Source organism: Lampetra planeri, chromosome 50 (genome assembly GCF_965212315.1).
Source record: "Lampetra planeri chromosome 50, kcLamPlan1.2.h2, whole genome shotgun sequence".
Lineage (NCBI taxonomy): Eukaryota > Metazoa > Chordata > Hyperoartia > Petromyzontiformes > Petromyzontidae > Lampetra > Lampetra planeri.
This window is the reverse complement of record NC_136156.1, coordinates 3,710,409-3,729,118: the sequence shown is the minus strand read 5'-3', so window position 1 is coordinate 3,729,118 and position 18,710 is coordinate 3,710,409. Positions and strand designations below refer to the sequence as shown.

The following is an 18,710-nucleotide window of genomic DNA, read 5'->3' as shown; positions in this document are numbered from 1 at the left end:
AACATTTTAATTAATAAATCACGACGTTTCGGGCGCAACACAAGCGTCCATCATCAGGTGGGAAAGCATGGCCTGCTGCTGATGCAGACTGTATTAAAGGTTTGAAATGGGTGTAGGCCAAGGGTTATAAAGGAGTGGCTGGGTCTAGTGATGTAAAAGTGAGAAATTAGCATGTAACTGGGCACGGAGGTAGCCATGGATAATGTGAGAGATTAGCATGATGTTAAAGTGAGAAATTAGCATGTAACTGGTGCTCGGGCTTTAAAACACATCACCGGTGAGTCGAGGAACAAAATCTCAGCGGATAGACATATATATATGCGCGACGTTTCACTTGAAACTATGCCACGCAGTGTCCGTTCATGAAAACAGGAAGTCCGAACAATTGCGTCACCTGTCCTGGCTGCTGGAGCAGGCACCGTGACGTCACGAGTTCACGACAGTGACGTTGACGACAACGACGCTGACGTCACCGACGAAGTGAACCCCTCGCGTCCCCACAGAACAACTCGTCGTCCGGCTCCTACACGGAGGCAAAACACGGGCGCCAGTCCTCGCTCGACACGGTCAGCTCCCGCGGCTTCGCCGAGCGCCAGTCGTGGCAGGACATGATCGGGTCACCCGGCGGGCTCAACGCTCCCGCCACCACCACCGGCACCGCCGCCGCCGGCACCGCCGCCGCCGGCACCGCCGCCATCTCCTCCTCCGCCTACGCCGGCGCGCGCAACCACTCGGCCTCGCCGGCGCGAGGATCGGCTTACGGCGGCGCCGGAAACCCAGCGACGCCGGCGGCGGGCGGGCAGGCGTATGGGAGCGGCGGCGGTGGCGGCAATAACAACCGCGCGCGAGCCGCGTCGCCCAACGCGTACGGCGCCACCGGCGCCTTCCCGCCGCCGCCGTCGCCGCCCAACCGTGCCCAGCCGTACTGCCGGCCCGTCGCCACCTCCAGCTGGCGCCGCACGCCCAACGCGGTGGCGGCGTCGGCGGTGTCCACTGGGCCCCGCCTCCTGTCGGTGGCACCCAACGACGACTACGACGTGGTGGCGGAGGACATCGCCAGGGTGGACGACGGAGGACGAGCAGGTGGAGGAGCAGCAGGGGACGAGGACGGAGATGCCGGCACGGAGAGGCCGGCCATATACGTGCCGCGGAACTACGCGGTGGTGAGCGGCAAGCCCGTGCCGGCGGGGCGCTTCCTCATCCGCGTGCCGCAGGGAGGGGGGCGGCCTCAGGCGACGGACCAGGACGCCCGCGTGCAGGGTAACGCTCGCGACGCCGCCGCCACTGCACGCCCAGCATCGTCGTTGTCGTCGGCATTCTAGTCCCTCTGGTCGATAAGCAGGCAGTGAACATTTTTCGTCGCCGCCGAGATCTGCGGATTTTGTTTGTTCGCTGGAAAACACCGACTAAGTTAATGCTGCACGACCGTGCCATGAACACCTCCACTAACCGCTGACCTCTGACCCCTCGCTGCGCTGTGCCGCCGGTTGGGTGGTGACGTCTTACAATGATGTGCCGATAAAAAGTTGATTCCTGTGCCCTCGAAGTGTCCAATGCACGGTGCCGGATGAGGCATTGGTGCTCATCTTCTGTTTACAGCCCTAAGGCAGTGATGTAAATTCCACGTTCCAATGGCTGGGGCGAATCCATCCATTAGACAATCACCGTTTCCTTCTCCACAGAGCTAACTCGTTTTTACCAACCCCCCCGATGAATTATGAGCCGAAATCACCTTGGGGCCCATGGGAACAGCTGCCACTTGGGGGGTGCCCCTTTCCAACGTGTTGAGTTGAGTCGTGATGCGTGACCTTTAAAGCGCTCCGACGTTTGTAAGAGTGCGGCTCTATAAAAAACAAAACATTATTACTACTACCATGGGCCCACGCTCTCCGTATCACGTGTGACTCCCCCCCCCTCCCCGCGTGGTTTCGCTGCCGCAGGGTGGACGCTGGGAGTGGGCGATCACGGCGCGGTATACGGGGACTACGGTGGCGGCGGCGGTGGCGACGACTTCCCTTCGTCGGACGCCTTCTCACCTCCGCTGTCCCCCATCGAGCGGTCATCGCCCGGCCCGACACCAGCCACGCACCGGCCGCACCAGCAGCAGCAACAGCACCACCACCACCAGCCGGCCAACCACACCCCTCCGCACGGCCACGTGCACAAGGTGTGGTGTGTGGCCGGGACTCGCTCGTCGGTCTTTAGGGACGGAGAGGCCGGCTGATGGTGACGCACGTCAAAACGGTTTCCGCCTTAGTAGGTGAGGGTGCTCGTTAGGTCAGAGAATCGAGCTGGCACGGCCGCTGCGATCCTAGGTTTGTAATCTGGGTCTCGGCCACCTAACCTTGGCTTGAAACCGGGGGGGGGGGGGGGGGTGGACTCAATGGTGGTCTCAGCCCAGTCAAGCAACTGCGCAGGAGTTCAAATTCCACCTTCTTGGAGAATTGAAACGATACATTGTTTTGGTTGACGACCACGCCACAAGCGCGTATGCCGAGCAGGGCGTGTGCGGATTTAAAGACGTCACAGCTGAGAGATCTCAGAAGTAGTTCCCTGTTAGATACTTCCACAGGCCGGTGTCGAACACGGTGATGGACGGGTTATTGCGAGATTCCCAGACGGACATTCGTTTTGTGTCGTGGCATGATACGGATTAGGGAAGACTGGGAGAGAGGGGAGGGAGGGGGGTGAAATAAAACCAACCATTTTGTTGCAAATGTGTCTCCAGGGCCAGATGATGACGACAGTCGCGTGCGAGCAGTCGCCCCCGGCGACGCCTTGTGACGTCATCTGCAATCAGGACCCCCCGCGGGCGCCCAAGGCGTCCAATCACCTGCCTGCGTTCGTCGAGACACATGTCTGAGGCCAAAAAAATTAACGAAACGACGACGGTGAACGCTTCGACGGCCGGAGAACGGGACTAAAAACTCTTCCCCGAATGGTGGCTTCGGCCGCAAAGGACAACGGCGGACAACCGGCAAGACGGACAACTGCAGGGAACCGCGGCGCGGGGAGAAGGGAATGTTGTTGGTCCAACAGCCAAGAGATGCGAAAAATCGTTATTTTTCTTTGTTCCTCCCGCCCAATGATTTTTTTTTTTGGATTGCGCTAACGATTTGGAATCGAGCGGAACGCTGTGACTCTGTCGCCCGTGATGAGAAGGGTCCCGGAACAGCAGTGGAGAGGAATTTACCGCGTGGTGGTGATGGGGATGGAGGGGGTGGGATTGGAGATCCAGGGATGTACCATGTATTGTGCATTTGCAAGGGGTAGGGAGACAATCGGCTACCACACCAAGGACACATTTGTTGGGAGTTTGCCAGCAAAGGTGGCGGCGGTGGACGAGCGGTGCCATCAAGCCAGCGGGGCCATTGTGCTTCACGAAAAGATGCAATAAAGTGTGTGCGTGCGAGAGACAGAAGCTGTCCCAAGCCAGAGTTGGGGGGGGGGGGTGGAAGAAGCCAGAGCCAGTAAGGGGGGATGTGTGGCAGCTCAGGTGCCGGCAGCCAACGTCCACCCTGGCTGCCCGGCACTGCGACGTCGGAGGGCGGCACAAGTGCGCCGTGCCGCCATGCACCCCTCCGTTTCTGCCGAGTCGAAGGTGCAATAAGCGAGGGGCTCGGCACCATCGCGCGCACGGGGTGTTGGGAGGCGCGCACCCATCGGGACGTTTGCGCGAAAGCCGATGGCTCCGGCGACGCCAAAACGATGCCAAAATATCGTCCTCTGCGTCGGTGTCGCGAGCGCGTTATGTGCGTCAAGACGGCGCGCGTCGGAATCGACGTCGTGTCGAGCAAACGATATGCAAGGGCGACGCGCAGACGCTGCGGCGAGGCTAACGAACGAAGCGGCAAAATAATGAGACAACTCGAGTGGGATTGTCTCGCGCGTGCGCGCGGGGTTGTGTGCCGCGTGTTCGCTCAACAGCGGCGTGCCGTGCGCGCGCGGCTTCTTCAGCGTCCCAAGCGCGTGGATTTGACCGAATTGTTGGACCGCTACGGGCGGTGCGTGGCGCAACTATGGAAAGCGCACCGGAGAGACGTATGGCACAACAGCGAAAAGAATTACCTACGCGGTTGTAACGCCGACAAGACGGTTTTTAACATAAGTAGAAGGATGTTGCATCGGTTTAGAAAAATCGGAGCGCTTGCACCATGGCGCGTCTCGACAGATGAGATGGTGGCAAATGCTCCGAATCAGATTGTGGGAATTATCGCTGAATAAAATATGAATCCGCCGCCCCGAAGATCCGCATGACGCTCGCGTTTCGAGCAAACGAAGGTTTTGTTTTCATTTGTTCACTTTTTTTTAAAACTCATTATTAACCAATAAATGATAAAAATTCACTTTTTAAACGGTTGTCCCAAAATGAAATATTAAAAAAGTGTGTGTTGTGCCAGGCAGGATTCGCTTGCCAGGATCCGCGTCCGTCAGCATCATTTAGCAGGACCCATTCATTAATTCTCCAGCTGGTCATTTTTTTTTACTTTACCCACCCGGAAGAAGCACCCGGGACGTGCAAGCGAAACGTCGGACACCGTAGCGAACAACGCGTCGGCGACGGAGGTGTTCATTACCACTCCGCACACGGCACAACCACGCCAAACCTAGAGGAATATTTTACGAAAAAATCTCGTGTCACCCCGCGGGACCGCCTTTGTTGCACCGTCGGCGCCGTCGTTTCTGTTTGGGGGGTGACGTCTTTGAGACGTCACGGATGGTGCTGGCGGTGGCGGGGGGCACACGAAAGGCGCGTTACAGCTAAGGCAGGGAGGATGATACTCAGCGGGTGTGGCGTTACAATTAAAACTAAAACACGCAGGCTGTTATTTATTATTCATTGTGTTCGCTGCATGCACTGCTGCTGGTGTTTGTACAGAAATAATAATGGCTGTGTATATAAGGAGGGCTGCCTTAAGTTACCGCATTTTTATTACAACAACAACAACAACAAAATGTAACGTTTGTTTCTTCGGGGCGGACCGTTCGTTATATATATAAAATACAAACTAAAGTGCTCTCCCCCGAGGGCAATCACTTGGGCGAGATGTAAAAAAAAAACGCAGACCAAAATGCAGTTCCCGGCGCTTTAGAGGGAATAAGAAGTAAAAAAAAAAGAACTTTGATCTACCGCATATATATTTTTTAAAACGGCTGCTAACATAAAGGGAGCCTCGGTGTATGTCTCTGTTGTGTTCTCGACGTCTCCGTCTGCAACGAGCGAGAGCTCGGCGTGGTGGGGGAACAACACGCGCAATTGTTCCAATCACCGATCGCCCCACGCGCCTCCGTTGTTCGTCGATTTCACGGTGGGGGTAAAAATTGTGAGATATGAGATGACGTCCGGCCAGTCTGAAAGAGTAGTCAAAGTTACTGCGGGGAGGCGGGGAGGCGGGGAGGCGGAGGGTCTCAATCTCTCCCAGAGGTCGCAAACGGGTTTTGATTCCTTACCCGTACCCAGTCGCACCAGGGTCGCAAACGGGTACCCATACCCGGCCGTACCCGTACCCTACCCGTACCCGGCCGGGTACGGGTAGGGTACGGGTATCGGGTACCTGATTGCGACCTCTGGGATGAAGCCATGTTGCTGGTGCGGGTGGGTTGATTCTAGGAACTCGAATTGTGAGAAGAGACAAGACTTTGGGAAATGAGTGACAAACAGTTTCTCACCAGTGACTCACGGCCTACCCGTACCCGGCCGCACCAGGGTCACAAACGGGTACCCGTACCCGGCCGGGTAGCCGAGTATCGGGTAGGGTACGGGTATCGGGAACCCGGTTGCGACCTCTGATCTCTCCCCCTCTCTCTCGAGCCACCTTCTAGCCGAGTTGGAGGGCTCTTTCTCCAGCAGCAGAGCAGGCGAGCAATTGGCGGCGCTGCTCGTGTGGGTTGGGGGTAGGGATCTAGCTCCTGTTTTTTATCGTATTGGGTACGTACGGTTTCGAGGTATTGTTAGGGTTCGGGTGGAATTGTTTGGTGGATGAGTGAAGATCTGGGGTTGGTTTGGTTAGTGCGGTTAAGCTCAGAGGTTTCGTTTAAAGTCTGGTTAAGCTGGATTGAATTAGGTGTGGCTAGGGGATGGTGGTGGAGTTGGGGGTTATGGTTGGCTCGGATCAGTGCTGGGGTCTGGGTTGATCAGTGCGGTAGGGGACAGGATGTTGGGTCTGGTGTGGCTAGGGGATGGTGGTGGAGTTGGGGTTATGGTTGGCTAGGATCAGTGCTGGGGTCTGGGTTGATCAGTGCGGTAGGGGACAGGATGTTGGGTCTGGTTGGCTCGCAACTTCGCGATCCCAAGTGCGTCAATTCTCGCCCCCTTTGGCACCGCGAGCTTCACGACCATGAGCACCCAAAAACAGGTAACGCGCGGACCGCCCCCCCCCCCGCGTCCCCCGCCCCCCCCCCCCCGCGTCCCCCGCCCCCCCCGCGTCCCCCCCCCCCCCGCGTCCCCCCCCCCCCGCGTCCCCCGCCCCCCCCCCGTCCCCCGCCCCCCCCCCGTCCCCCGCCCCCCCCCCGTCCCCCGCCTTGGCGATTTGATTTGCCCCGCAATTTTTGCGCGGCCTGCGAACGCCGCCCGCGGAGCTCTGCTGCGACACGGAATCCTGCAAAAACAACACCGGCACACGCAGTTGGACTCCTCGGTGTGAGCCCCCCCCCACACACGTGTGTGCGCGCGTGTGTGCGTGCGCGCGCGGTCAAAACCCGTCGCTGTTCGGTCGTATCGAGGTCTCCCGCTGTAAAACGGACAAATTGTGTTTATTTTTTTATACTGTAATACAAAAGGAGACGACTTTGGACGAGACGTTGTGGCTTCGTCTCGCATCAGTCGGGAGGGCACGAGTGTCTCCTAGCTGACACCCCCCCCCCACACTTGTCAATAAATTACAAAAACACGTCTGCTTGGAACTTCGGAGCGCCGCCCGTCTGGTTTCATCGCCGAGGTTGTAACGACGACGACCGCTGGCGATGCTCTTTACCAATAAAAAGCCTCGCCGAGTTCTCGCAAGACTTTTTTTTTTGGGGGGTGGGGGAGGTCATGCGTTGTGGATATTTGGGCCCCGTGTCGGGCACGTGACGGAGAGAAACCGGAGCAAGACCCCACCGGGCACACGGACGTCGGATACGGTCAAATGCTCCACACAGACGATCCATTCCAATCATCCATCCGACTGCTTCGCCTCGCAGTGCGAGCCGACTCCACCGTGTGTATATACACTCTTAGTTCTTTCGGTAAAGTCACGTAGGTAAAAATTAAATTAAAATTAATGAAAATAAAATAATAAAATCACGACGTTTCGGAGGCAACACAAGTCTCCGCTGTGACGGTCCCACCTGATGACGGAGACTTGTGTTGCCTCCGAAACGTCGTGATTTTTATTTTATTTTTATTAATTTTAATTTCATTTTTTACCTACGTGACTTTACCGAAAGAACTAAGAGTATGAATCCTTGCAGTCACGAAAGCTTCAAATCTAGAATCCACCGTGCGTGCCTTCTAAGTCGACCCACTACTGTATGAGAGCCTCCCCCCGCGCACCTAATGCGGGTCACGAGAGCTAATTTTGATATTTCACCACGCAGGTCGGTGTGGGTTGCCGGTAAGACGGTGCGGCATAGGCACGGAAGCATAGAAGTACAGCACAACAATGGATTGCGCTGCACTGCCCTCTACTGCTCATCTCGTGGCTACGCGAGCCCTATGGCAACGTGTTTGTGGATGGTGGCCATTCGTGCAAGCACTTGTCCAGGGTTCAACCCTGCTTAGCTTCCTACATACGATTGTCGTAAGAGAGGGGATATTGATTATGTAAAGCACTGCCCCCCCCCTCCCATCAATCTCGTGTTTCCATTACCGATGCCCCAAGTCACACTTATCCCGGTCTCCGAGTTCCCACCTGGTACAAAATTAACTTGATCATAGTCACTACGATCCCTTGAACCTCACTCATTCATTCCTCTTCCACCCGTGTTCAGGACTCGGCTCCATCAAACCGATGGTGTCGTCTCATCCACACGGTTCAACCACCGCACCGCGGATCACAACACCACATCCACCTCACCCACGTACAGACTCTACACCGCAGGTAACCACACTCACTCATCCACCTACTCACCCACTCACCCACCCACATACAGACTCTACACCGCAGGTAACCACACTCACTCATCCACCCACTCACCCACCCACTCACCCACCCACCCACATACAGACTCTACACCGCAGGTAACCACACTACACTCACCCACCCACTCACTCATCCACCCATCCACATACAGACTCTACACCGCAGATAACCACACCACACTCACAAGCGCACTCACCACTTCACCAAACAATAGGTCACAACGCCACCCCGCAGTTCACAAAGGCTTCTCGGCAACTTCCCTCAAGCTGCTCCACTGCGGAATTCCTTGCTCCCATCATCCTGTCACCCCCCCCCCCAACCTCTTCTAATAATAATCTTGCCCAAATTCAAGAAGCACGCCGACTCTTATCTAAAGCACAACGTGGACGGTGCGATTGTTGCTGGATGGTCGACGTTCCAGGATCCGTGTGCTCAGCAACCGCGATGAACAGAAAAAAGTCTCCCCAAAAAAATCGCCACCTTCGCAAACGACAGAAAATCTGCTTGTTGCCGACCCACGAAGGTGGCGAGGGGATGGGGGGGGGATGGGGGGGGGGGTCGCGCAGTCATCGCCTTGTTCCGCACGGTTGTCCCAAGACGTCTCGACGAGTTCGGAGCCAGCCCCCCCCCCCCCCCCCATTGCATTTGGTTGAGCAGATAACCCGAGGAGGAGGAGCGAGGTGGAAGTGGTGAGGTGGAGGGTGGTAGCCGCGCTCTGCATGCTCAATCGGCGGTGGCGGCGGCGACACAACGATTTCCCCCCGTCCAACGAGTTGCGCGCCGAGCGTTTGACACGTTTGTAAGGCTCTCCCCGGCGAGTTTAACTTTAAGATTTGCGAAAACTCCCCAACAACTCCGTTGGGTGCCGCGAGATTTGAGTCCAACGTCAAATATTTTTTTTAAAAAGTGGTCGAACAAAAGTGTAATATACACACGAGCAGGTACGGTCACGCTTTCTTTTCGGTTAATCAAAATAAATTGTTTACGCCTGCGGCGTAGCGGCTCGCGCCTGCCCACCCAGCACTTGGGAGGAACATTGTTTGGTGGATCACGTGGACATTTGTTATGGCCATGGCATGGCAGTACAGCAGTAAGGTTGCAAACACCCGAGCCGTGGGAGCTTTGCGTGTCAATCACTCATTTTTTTGCGATGGGTTTTCCCCGGGCGAATCGGTTTCTTCTCGCGCGTGAACACTCGCTCCTTCGAGCGGAATCGACCTTTGGAGGTGGGCAAGGGTGGCTCAGAGGATCCTGGGCTCGAGCCCTGCGGTCTGGGTGTCTCTCGCATAATGGCAGGGCCATTATCAGGAGACACCAAGCCGGCACCACTGACGCCCCCGGTTTCGAATACAAGTTTCAAATCGCTTGCGATTAAACAACTGGGTTGTCAAGCGCAGTTGAGATGTTTGATGGGACTTCTGATCTCTAGGTGGCTGCCCACAAGAACCGCCGTTAAATTTGGTCCGACGGTCGCCCTCGCTGCCACCTTTGGCAGAGCGGTGAGAACGCGATGCCCACCCTATTGGAGGAACAAGGAGGTCACCACGAGGCCTCCACCGGACATCGTCCTGCGACACAAACACCACCCCGAGGTTCCAATTGGACCCCTTCCTGGTCTCGCGCGATGCCTCGAAGAGCATTCAGAATGAGATCTTTGAAAAAGGCAAAATGGGAATAAAACATGAATTGGCCTAACATCCGATGATAATGATACATTACAAAAAAATGACGTTTATAAAAGTTCCTCTCCACAAGGTATAATAATAATACTCAAGGGCACCGAAAAATCGCAAGTAAAATAAATCGTTGGCCAAGGAAGGGAGCACTAACGGAGAAGTATCGAGGCCAAGTGAGCGAACCCAAAGCGAGTGGACAAATACAATAATCCGATGAGCTATACACATCATTTCCACAGATGTCAAGTGCAAAAAAAACGATAGGAGGTGCAAAGTATAGGAAAAGGTAAGCAAACCCCTATAAGGAATATACAAATAAAAGCTAAACTATATTTTACTTTACCAAGTATAACCCAATGAGCTCAGCTTCTTCAGAAGCTGCTCGTTCCACCTCCGTGCAGGTGGGCGAGGTGGGGTGGAGGTGGGGGGCAGCAGCAAGGATCACCCCCCAGGTGTGCGAACCCTCCCGACACAACAAAACAACTTGGACTCGTAAGAGGAAACTCAACGGAGGCTTTCCAGAATAAACCACCACAAAAAAAACAACTGACATTGGGGGGCAGGAGGGAGTGACAGCCCCCCTCCCTCCTTTGGATACCCGCGCCAAATAAAACACGTGGGGCCCCACCCCGCCAAGCCACCGCGGCAAAGTGCGCTGCGTCATCGTCAACAGCAAAGCCACCCAAGGGGATTTGACAAGCGGCCGTGACTCAGGGATTCATATTCTTAGGTTTTTTCGGAAAAGTCACGTAGGTAAAAAAATAAAATTAATAAAAGTAAAATAAAAATAAAATAAAATAAATCACGACGTTTCGGAGGCAACACAAGCTTCCGTCTTCAGGTGGAACCATCACAGCACGATAGCTGTATCAACCTGAAAACGGATCACCTGAAGACGGAAGCTTGTGTTGCCTCCGAAACGTCGTGATTTTTATTTTATTTTTATTTTACTTTTATTAATTTTAATTTTTTACCTACGTGACTTTACCGAAAAAACCTAAGAATATGAATCCTTGCAGTCGCGAAAGCTTCAAATCTAGAAGTGACTCAGGGAGTCAAGCGGTGGTGGTGGTGGTGGCAGCAGCAGCAGGAGCAGGCGGAGACCCTGGCAACACTCTTGCATGTCGAACCCATGCCCGTCGCGATCGCGGGCGGTGCCGGGCTTGCGAGCGGACCGAGCGAGAAATCGAAGCCGAGACCGCTGAAATCGATAAAAGCCGAGGACTGCGTTGTGACGAGCGGACGGATTGGTTTTAACAAAAACACGCCAACAACGATGACGACGACGATCAACAACAACCTCATGCGCGGTTGCGCGAAACTCGACTCCAATCCGATTGGAAGCCGTCCATATTCCAGCTGCCCGCTTAGCGAGATGAAGCAAGCTCTCTCTCTCTCTCACACACACATCACGTCCCCATCGAGATTTTCAAAACTCAAATCTCTTCACAATGGGAATTGACCCGACCTTGAATTGCTCGCCATGACTTCCGGCAAACAAAATGCACAATAAGAGGGCTTTTTTGTGGGTTAGATCGCGTAAATGTGTCGTTAAACCCGCCACCACCCGACGCAGCTAATTAGTAAGGTTTGTCGCGGAAACATAAACGTATCAATTAGTTTACTAGTTCAGCACACCGGTGGGTTGGAGAGTAAACTCACAGCATTTACGATTCGAGTACGACGTTTCGCCGGTAATAACATCCAGCCTCAACAGGCGACAGACAAAATTGTGACCAAATCCTCCCGTTTCGGTCTTAATTACCGGCGAAACAGCCACGGTACCTGAATTGTAAATGTTGTGGGTTTACTCTCCAACACACCGGTGTGCTGTACTCGTCACGCATTGGCACCCTTTGTTCACGTGACACACCTTACCGAGTGGCTGCAGTCGGGTAGTGGCCGGTTTCAGGGCACCATTAACGCGATGTAGCCCAAAGAAACCTATTATGGATCATATTAGTCGCGAAAAGCCCTACTACAACGCGTCCAACTGGCGCTCCAAGCCGATGGGGAGATTTGCCGCACGCATTCGGGTGCTGCTCGGAATTAAAGTTCGTTGTTAACTGCCCGCACCCTGGGGTTTTATTAAATTTGCCCGTTAAACTGAAGCCACTGAGAGTTGAGATAATGCCCCCCACCTCCCAAATGTTATCGGTTGCTCAGAGTTGACATTCGTTACGGGTCAATACACACGGAGTCCGTGTAAGGGGCAGACTTAGAAGAGGGGTGTGGATCATAAGCAACCTCTAACTATTCCTTGGTTCGTTCGGTAAAGTCACGTGACTTTACCGAAAGAACCAAAGAATAATTCCTGCATTCACGAAAGTTCCAAATCAAGTTGCAACCTCTAACTGTGAACAGGTTACATTGAGATTCTTAGGCGTCAACTCTTTTTCGCAAAAAAGTTGCAAATTTATATGCTGATCCAAGAAAACTGGAAAATTTACTTTGTCATACGTGTAGCGAGTGGCACCTCAACACACGCAACAGACACTTCATATGAACTGGCTACATTTCGCACTTTAGAACGTTAGGCGGCGCACGCCTGTAATCCAGCCATTTGGACACGATGGGAATGTGTGAATCGCACCGATTTTTTTTACTCCCAAGATTCTTGAATCCCAAGCCTCCGGAATCTTAAAGAATTTTGGAAGCCAACCAGATTCTGCCTGGTGAGACTTGGGGATTAACCAGGTATTGAAGGCGTTGGCTGTGAGGTGGTCAGGAGATGGCAGTACAGCCATGGATTATTTAATTAATCCGTGCAGAGCTTTTGAGTGCCATCCCCCCCATGTGTAGGAGGTTTCTCTCCGGGCACTACAAGGTTTCTTCCCACGTGCAAAAAACTAAAAGAACCGCTCGTTTGATGGCATTGGACAAACATCTCAATGTAGCAGAACCGTCCTCATACGAGTAATGAGACTCGGTGAGTCTGATGGATAAATAAAAGGGCTTTCCTGTGGTGTTGTAATTCTTATCCGGGACTAGTGGCAGTAGCGCAGCGCACAGATCAGAAACATTTGCCACAGTCATCGCAAATGCTTCCCGATGACAGAAAGAAAATATACCAGACGAACCACTACTCTACATCTTAGCCGGTTTATATAATTGTATTTTACAAGGCAAGTAATATTGATGAATGTGGCCACGTCTTTATGGACAGGTATCATTCTTCAAAATATGCAATTTCACCAAAAAAAGGATATATATTAGCTGCGTATAAAACTACCAACTTGGCAGGCAGCGAGGGCACAGCGAGTGCTATCCGTGCCTCGGAGGATGCCGATTCCCGCTGGCGGATTGCGCATCCCAAAAAGAACGTGACACTCCGAGGTGGGCAGGAATGAGTTCAACAAATCCAGCCCGAATTTAATACGATTATTGTTAAACCCCACTCGGATGGGTCGCCACAAAAACTAAACAAAATGGGCCAACTTTCCCCCCACATGGCATGGACCAGGTGCGGGCAAGGCCCTCTTGGTGGGGAGGGTTTTTGTTTTCCTTCTTCTGTAAACGCCAACCGCAGTCATCACCGTGCTCACTTAGCCCAATCCACGACGTGATGGCCGCAATGAGCCAGAGCCAGAGCCCGTTTCATCGCTAAGCAAAGGACCCTCCGTTGGGCAGACAGGGTGTAATGGAGGACTGGTGGGGCACGATTTGGCAGGTGTTTGCCCCAGTTTTCATTCCTCGTGTGTGTGTGTGCGCGCAAGTGTGAGATCGGGGAATCTCTTGCATTTCTGGATTGGCGGCTTCACAACCCCCCCAGAGGTTTCCAATGCTAAGTGAGACAGACAGCGGGGTAGGGGGCGGTGGTGTGGTGGCGGTGGAGGGGGGCGACGCGTCAGAAATAACACCCCACGAATCCCCGCCGGAGATAGAATCGTTGTAACGAGAAACATTGACACAAATAAATAAAATAAATATTTTCCACCGCGTTGGATTTTTCATTTATCTACGCGAATTAAAAACAAAAAGCTAACGGAGGCGAATTAGGAGGCGCTTTTGCCGAGCGGTGATGTCAAGCGTCAATGATAAGCAGCAGCATCTGCATATTTCCGTGTAATTAACCAAATTACTAAATTGCCCTTTTAGAGTCGGGGGGGGGGGGGCACGCTGGGCCAAGCGGGAGATCGCTCTGCACGCGCTTTGTCATGCGTCTGGCTGGCAGAGCGGAGAGCTCTCAAAGACTTTGCCTTTAAGTAAAATAAGAAATTATAAACAAGTAAATAATATGAAAAACCGTTTCACGGAACTGGGTTAGGATTTCCGTCGTTGTGGCTGCGCAGTTCCTCCGATAGTGTTTTTTCGGGTCGTTCCGAGTGGTGTCCAACGTTTCGCACCACGTGCTTCGTCGGGAATTGAGATTCGAACCGCTCGTTTTTTGTTCCCTCGGTTATAGGGCGTCAACAAAATGCTGCTGCTGGCTGTTGTTGCTCTTAAGGGCCATCTCTGTCGAGGTATTTACAGACGCGCGGTGGTAAACAGGCAACAGCACGGACAGCAACAACTAACGAACACATCATCAACGGCCTTCGTCGGAGAGCCGAGCCAGTGGGCAACACCAGCGCGGCCTTGAAACGCGACAAGAATCGAGGAACAAAGTGATCGGCTCCCCATCAACAACCCCAGAAGGAGCTCGCGCAGCACGTGGGGCCGAAACGTCGGACGTCGGGAGAACTCCGTCCGTTCTTGCGGCCACGCATCCAGTCAATGTGCTCGGACGCCGATTAAAAATAGAATACATACATTTCGATTTAAAGCTTTCGTGACTGCAGGGATTCATCTTCTTGGTTCTTTCGGTAAAGTCACGTAGAAGGGAAATAATAAAATAATTAAAAATTACATAATAAAATAATTCTCACGACGTTTCGGCCACAACGCAAGCAGCCGTCCTCAGGTGAAGAACAGGTCTGTCGGACAGACCACGATTCGGCGCGGGCCTTTGGGAGGAGGGCAGCGTGCGACGCAACGGCGCTCGCTTGCAAAGTCGCAACCACGTTCGTCCGCTCCGCGTGTACACATATCCGTCCGTCCGTTTAACTGGTTACCGTACAATGTGCGTTAGAGCACGGAGCGGCCTGCTTTACAGAACATGAGCAACGAAATCAATAAAGACACAACGAGTGACTCGTCGCCTCGACGCTCGGTTACTCATCTCGGTTTCGCGCGTGGGATGGGGACCGATTTGGTTTTAGTGGCCCAGTTATTTGGTGCCAATCTTGGGGGGTGATGGTGGTGGGGGGGGGGGTCGCTGCTCATCACGGGTAAGTACGTGGGGCTAGGCACGTGGCTTTGCAACGTGGCAGTTGTTCATCCACCGCTGTGGAAGCAGCAGCGAGGATTGCTGGATCATCGCACGCGTTGTCGTGAAATTCCCCTTCGCGTGGGCGCGCGCGTCGAGGAGCCATCACCCCGGGGCTCGCTGGATGGCGGTACAACAAGTGTGGACTAATCGCCATCTATTAAACGGGGAGAGAGTGTGGGGGTTCGCTTCCACACGTGGAAGAATCGCGTTATAGCGAAAACGCGTGGCGTGTGGACGTCACGCGTTGTTAAGCGACGGGGTTGCCGTATCGTACACACACACACGTGCTGTTTGAATCGGTGTTGGCCGTAATAGCTGGTGACAGGGCACGTGTTAGCAGTCACGCGGCTGGTGTAGGTAGTGGAGCCTGCGCGCCGCGTTATAATTCGAACGCTTCGGCTTTCACCGTCAAAAATAACGATTCTTGATGCATTTGTTGAGCGAGGCCGCGTAAACGTAATAAGTGGTGGACAATTGCTGCCAAATGTTGGCCGTGAGAATGGTGCGGCTACTGTCACCTGTCGAGTTGGATGACCGGGTTCCTGCTCAACTTAAGCGCTGGGTCTACCCACGGCCGCCGTGGTGAGATGTTAACTCCCTCGCCTGGTACACATGAGGTCGTGACTTCGATCCAGACCTTAACGCCTGCTGCTGTAAATTTGGAGTTTGCGCGTCTCTCCCCGTCGTCGCTTGAATTTTTACCCCGGGTCCTCCGGTTCACCCCCCCCCCCCCTCCACATTTTGAATCAACACCACGCGCGTTTACAGTTTTTGGCAGCTGCTATCAATTTCCACGCGATAAGCCACTTCGTTGAGCTATCATTTACGACAGCCCAGGTCGCTTCTGAAAATAACTATAGAGCTACGTGGGCCTTAGGGGCCGTCCATAAATGACGTCACGCACCTTGGGGGGTTTGGGGGGGGTCAGACATTTGTGACGATGTGTGACAAGTTGGGGGTTGAGAAATGTGACATCACGTAAAAATGCGCAACTTTAAATAAATATAGACAACACGTTCTACTTAATTAAATAGACTTTTAAATAAATGTTTTCTCCTACAACATCAGAGTGCAGCGCCACATTAAATACGCACTACAATGACAATAGTTTAAAGCGATTTGAAGCATGTTTTATATTTTTTTGGGGGGCAGGGCGGAAGATTTTTGTGACGTCATATTTGAGGGGGGGGGGTCTGACTTTTTGTGACGCTATGTGACGAAGGGGGGGGGGGGTCAAAAATCGTCCAAAATCGCGTGACGTCATTTATGGCCGGCCCCTTACTTGGTAAAATAAAATATATATCATCTTGATTTGAAGCTTTCGTGACTGCAGGAATCCATACTCGTTGGTTCTTTCGGTAAAGTCACGTAGGTAGAAAAAAAAATAGATAGTTTAGTTTAGCTGCGAGTTGCCGTGACGGCGCGTGGCTTTGGGTGTCAAAACAACACCACGGAGCTGGGCCGTCTGTATGAGTGGAGCAACTGCGCCCTCTGATGGCAATTTCACGCTTGGTGTCGCAATGGGTATAAATAAAAAACATTACACATACATTTCGATTTAAAGCCTTCGTGACTGCAGGGATTCATCTTCTTGGTTCTTTCGGTAAAGTCACGTAGAAGGGAAATAATAAAATAATAAAAATAAAACATAATAAAAATAATTCTCACGACGTTTCGGCCACAACGCAAGCAGCCGTCCTCAGGTGAAGAACAGGTCTGTCGGGAAGACAGCGTCTGAATGGCTGCTTGCGTTGTGGCCGAAACGTCGTGAGAATTATTTTATTATGTTCTATTTTTATTATTTTATTATTTCCCTTCTACGTAACATTACACATTTCAAATCCAGCCTACAAGTTTTAAATGTCGGGTTTGTCGCCAAAGGATCCCTCCCGAGGCGGCGATGTATACACAAACCAGGTACTATTTTTTTGTAGGCCGAGTTGACCTACGGGAGGCCCAGGTATCGGTTCAGATACTCGTCACCTGGAGTTGCCCGTGAACGGGATTGGAACACTGATCTCTGGGCCACTAGCATAGCAGGCAAACCACTGTGCCACCGCTCCCCATACATAACACTGGTCACACTTTTTCTGGCATAAGGTATTCCAACGGTTTTTTAAGGTAATTTTGGGATGCTGATTCCGAATCCGGCATCAGTTTTTGTCTATCACGTCAGGTTTTTGAGATATCAAATATTGCATTTTCAATAAAAACTGCAGAAGAAAAATATTTAATAAATGTGGATATCTACATAAAATTATATTATAAACCAGTGGCGGCTCCTGCAAAATCTCTCAGGGGGGGCAAATGTCTGGATGATTGATAAGGATAAGGTCCACCAATGCAATGGATAAATTAACAGCTTAAGCATGTAAAGGCAACTTCACTTCTTTAATATTAATGAAAAATAAAGTGACTCTTACAATACATCTTGTTTGTTTCTATACTCACTATTAAAACAAACCACTCAAGTTTATTTTATTAAAGATTCCACTAGGTGGCGACAAATTATATTGTTGGATGATACGTGCTTACGTATGATGACGTAAGCACGTATGATGACGTAAGCACGTTAGGGCGAGCCCTCCCGGAAGCCATAGAGAATGCATTGCAGTGCCCCCGTTCGAAAAAAAACATATTTGAATGTAAGTCTATGGGGCCACTCGGGGCGATTCTCAGCTGGAGGGAAATCGCCCAAAAAGAGGCGGTACTCCACAGAACGTAGCATGACGCTGATTGGACTATATCCAGAGGCTGTATAAACACACTATCCTAAAAATACAGCACCATATTTTTACACTAAAGCAGTCACTGACTCGCAACAACTTGCAATCATAAGTGACAGAGTTAATTTAGGGTAAAATCAATGAAAATGGAGTATGCCGATAGCATAAAAATGAGATGTGGTAGAGCAAATCTGAGATCAGATTTGGAATCAGCACCCTGAAATTAGTCTAAAACAGCTGCAAAAGTCCAGGCCAGAAAAAATGTTTTTTTTGTTGACCAGTGTTATAACATACACACGAGCGCTGCATCCATGTAACAAATCAACCTCCCAGTAAGTTCACCGAATTATTAGGCAAGTAGCATTGTTTAGAAAAAAAACAGGCCAACTCTGCATTGGCTTCAACAATAAGTGCGAGCGCGTAGTGGTGGGCCGTCAGGTGTTGTAGCTGGAACGGTTGGGGACGAGTCAAAACAACCGGACTGATAGACAGACCCCAGTCCTACAAAACCTGTGGAAGTTCGTGGGAAGACTCAGCGAGCCGCATTTCACCCGGCGACTACCGACAACACGCGAATCGCAATCCGATCTTGTCAACGTCGCATCATTCGTGAGCCGGGGTGGACCCAACCCGCGTTTCTCAAAAGCTCCAGGCCTTCCTCCACCAAAGCGATATGGGGCCGTCCATAAATGACGTCACGCGATTTTGGACGATTTTTGAACCCCCCCTCGTCACACGGCGTCACAAAAAGTCAGACCCCCCCCCCTCAAATATGACGTCGAAAAGCTCTGCCCCCCCCCCCAAAAACCATATTTCCATTTTGAAAATAACACATGCTTCAAATCGCTTTAAACTATTGTCATTGTAGCGCGTA

At 52.3% G+C, this 18,710-nt stretch overlaps 1 protein-coding gene across 2 annotated transcripts in view; it reads left to right on the top strand.

Moving 5' to 3' along the window:
• The window catches only part of CNKSR2 (connector enhancer of kinase suppressor of Ras 2), a 93,290-nt gene extending 88,935 nt beyond the window's left edge, over positions 1-4,355 (top strand). For both annotated transcript variants that reach the window (XM_078616447.1, XM_078616446.1), the window contains 3 exons: positions 504-1,260; positions 1,941-2,167; positions 2,729-4,355. In XM_078616447.1, coding sequence (XP_078472573.1) covers positions 504-1,260; positions 1,941-2,167; positions 2,729-2,863 — 1,119 coding nt within the window. In that variant the 3' untranslated portion in view covers positions 2,864-4,355. The remainder of the gene's footprint in view (positions 1-503; positions 1,261-1,940; positions 2,168-2,728) is intronic.
• The last annotated feature ends 14,355 nt before the right edge of the window (positions 4,356-18,710 follow it).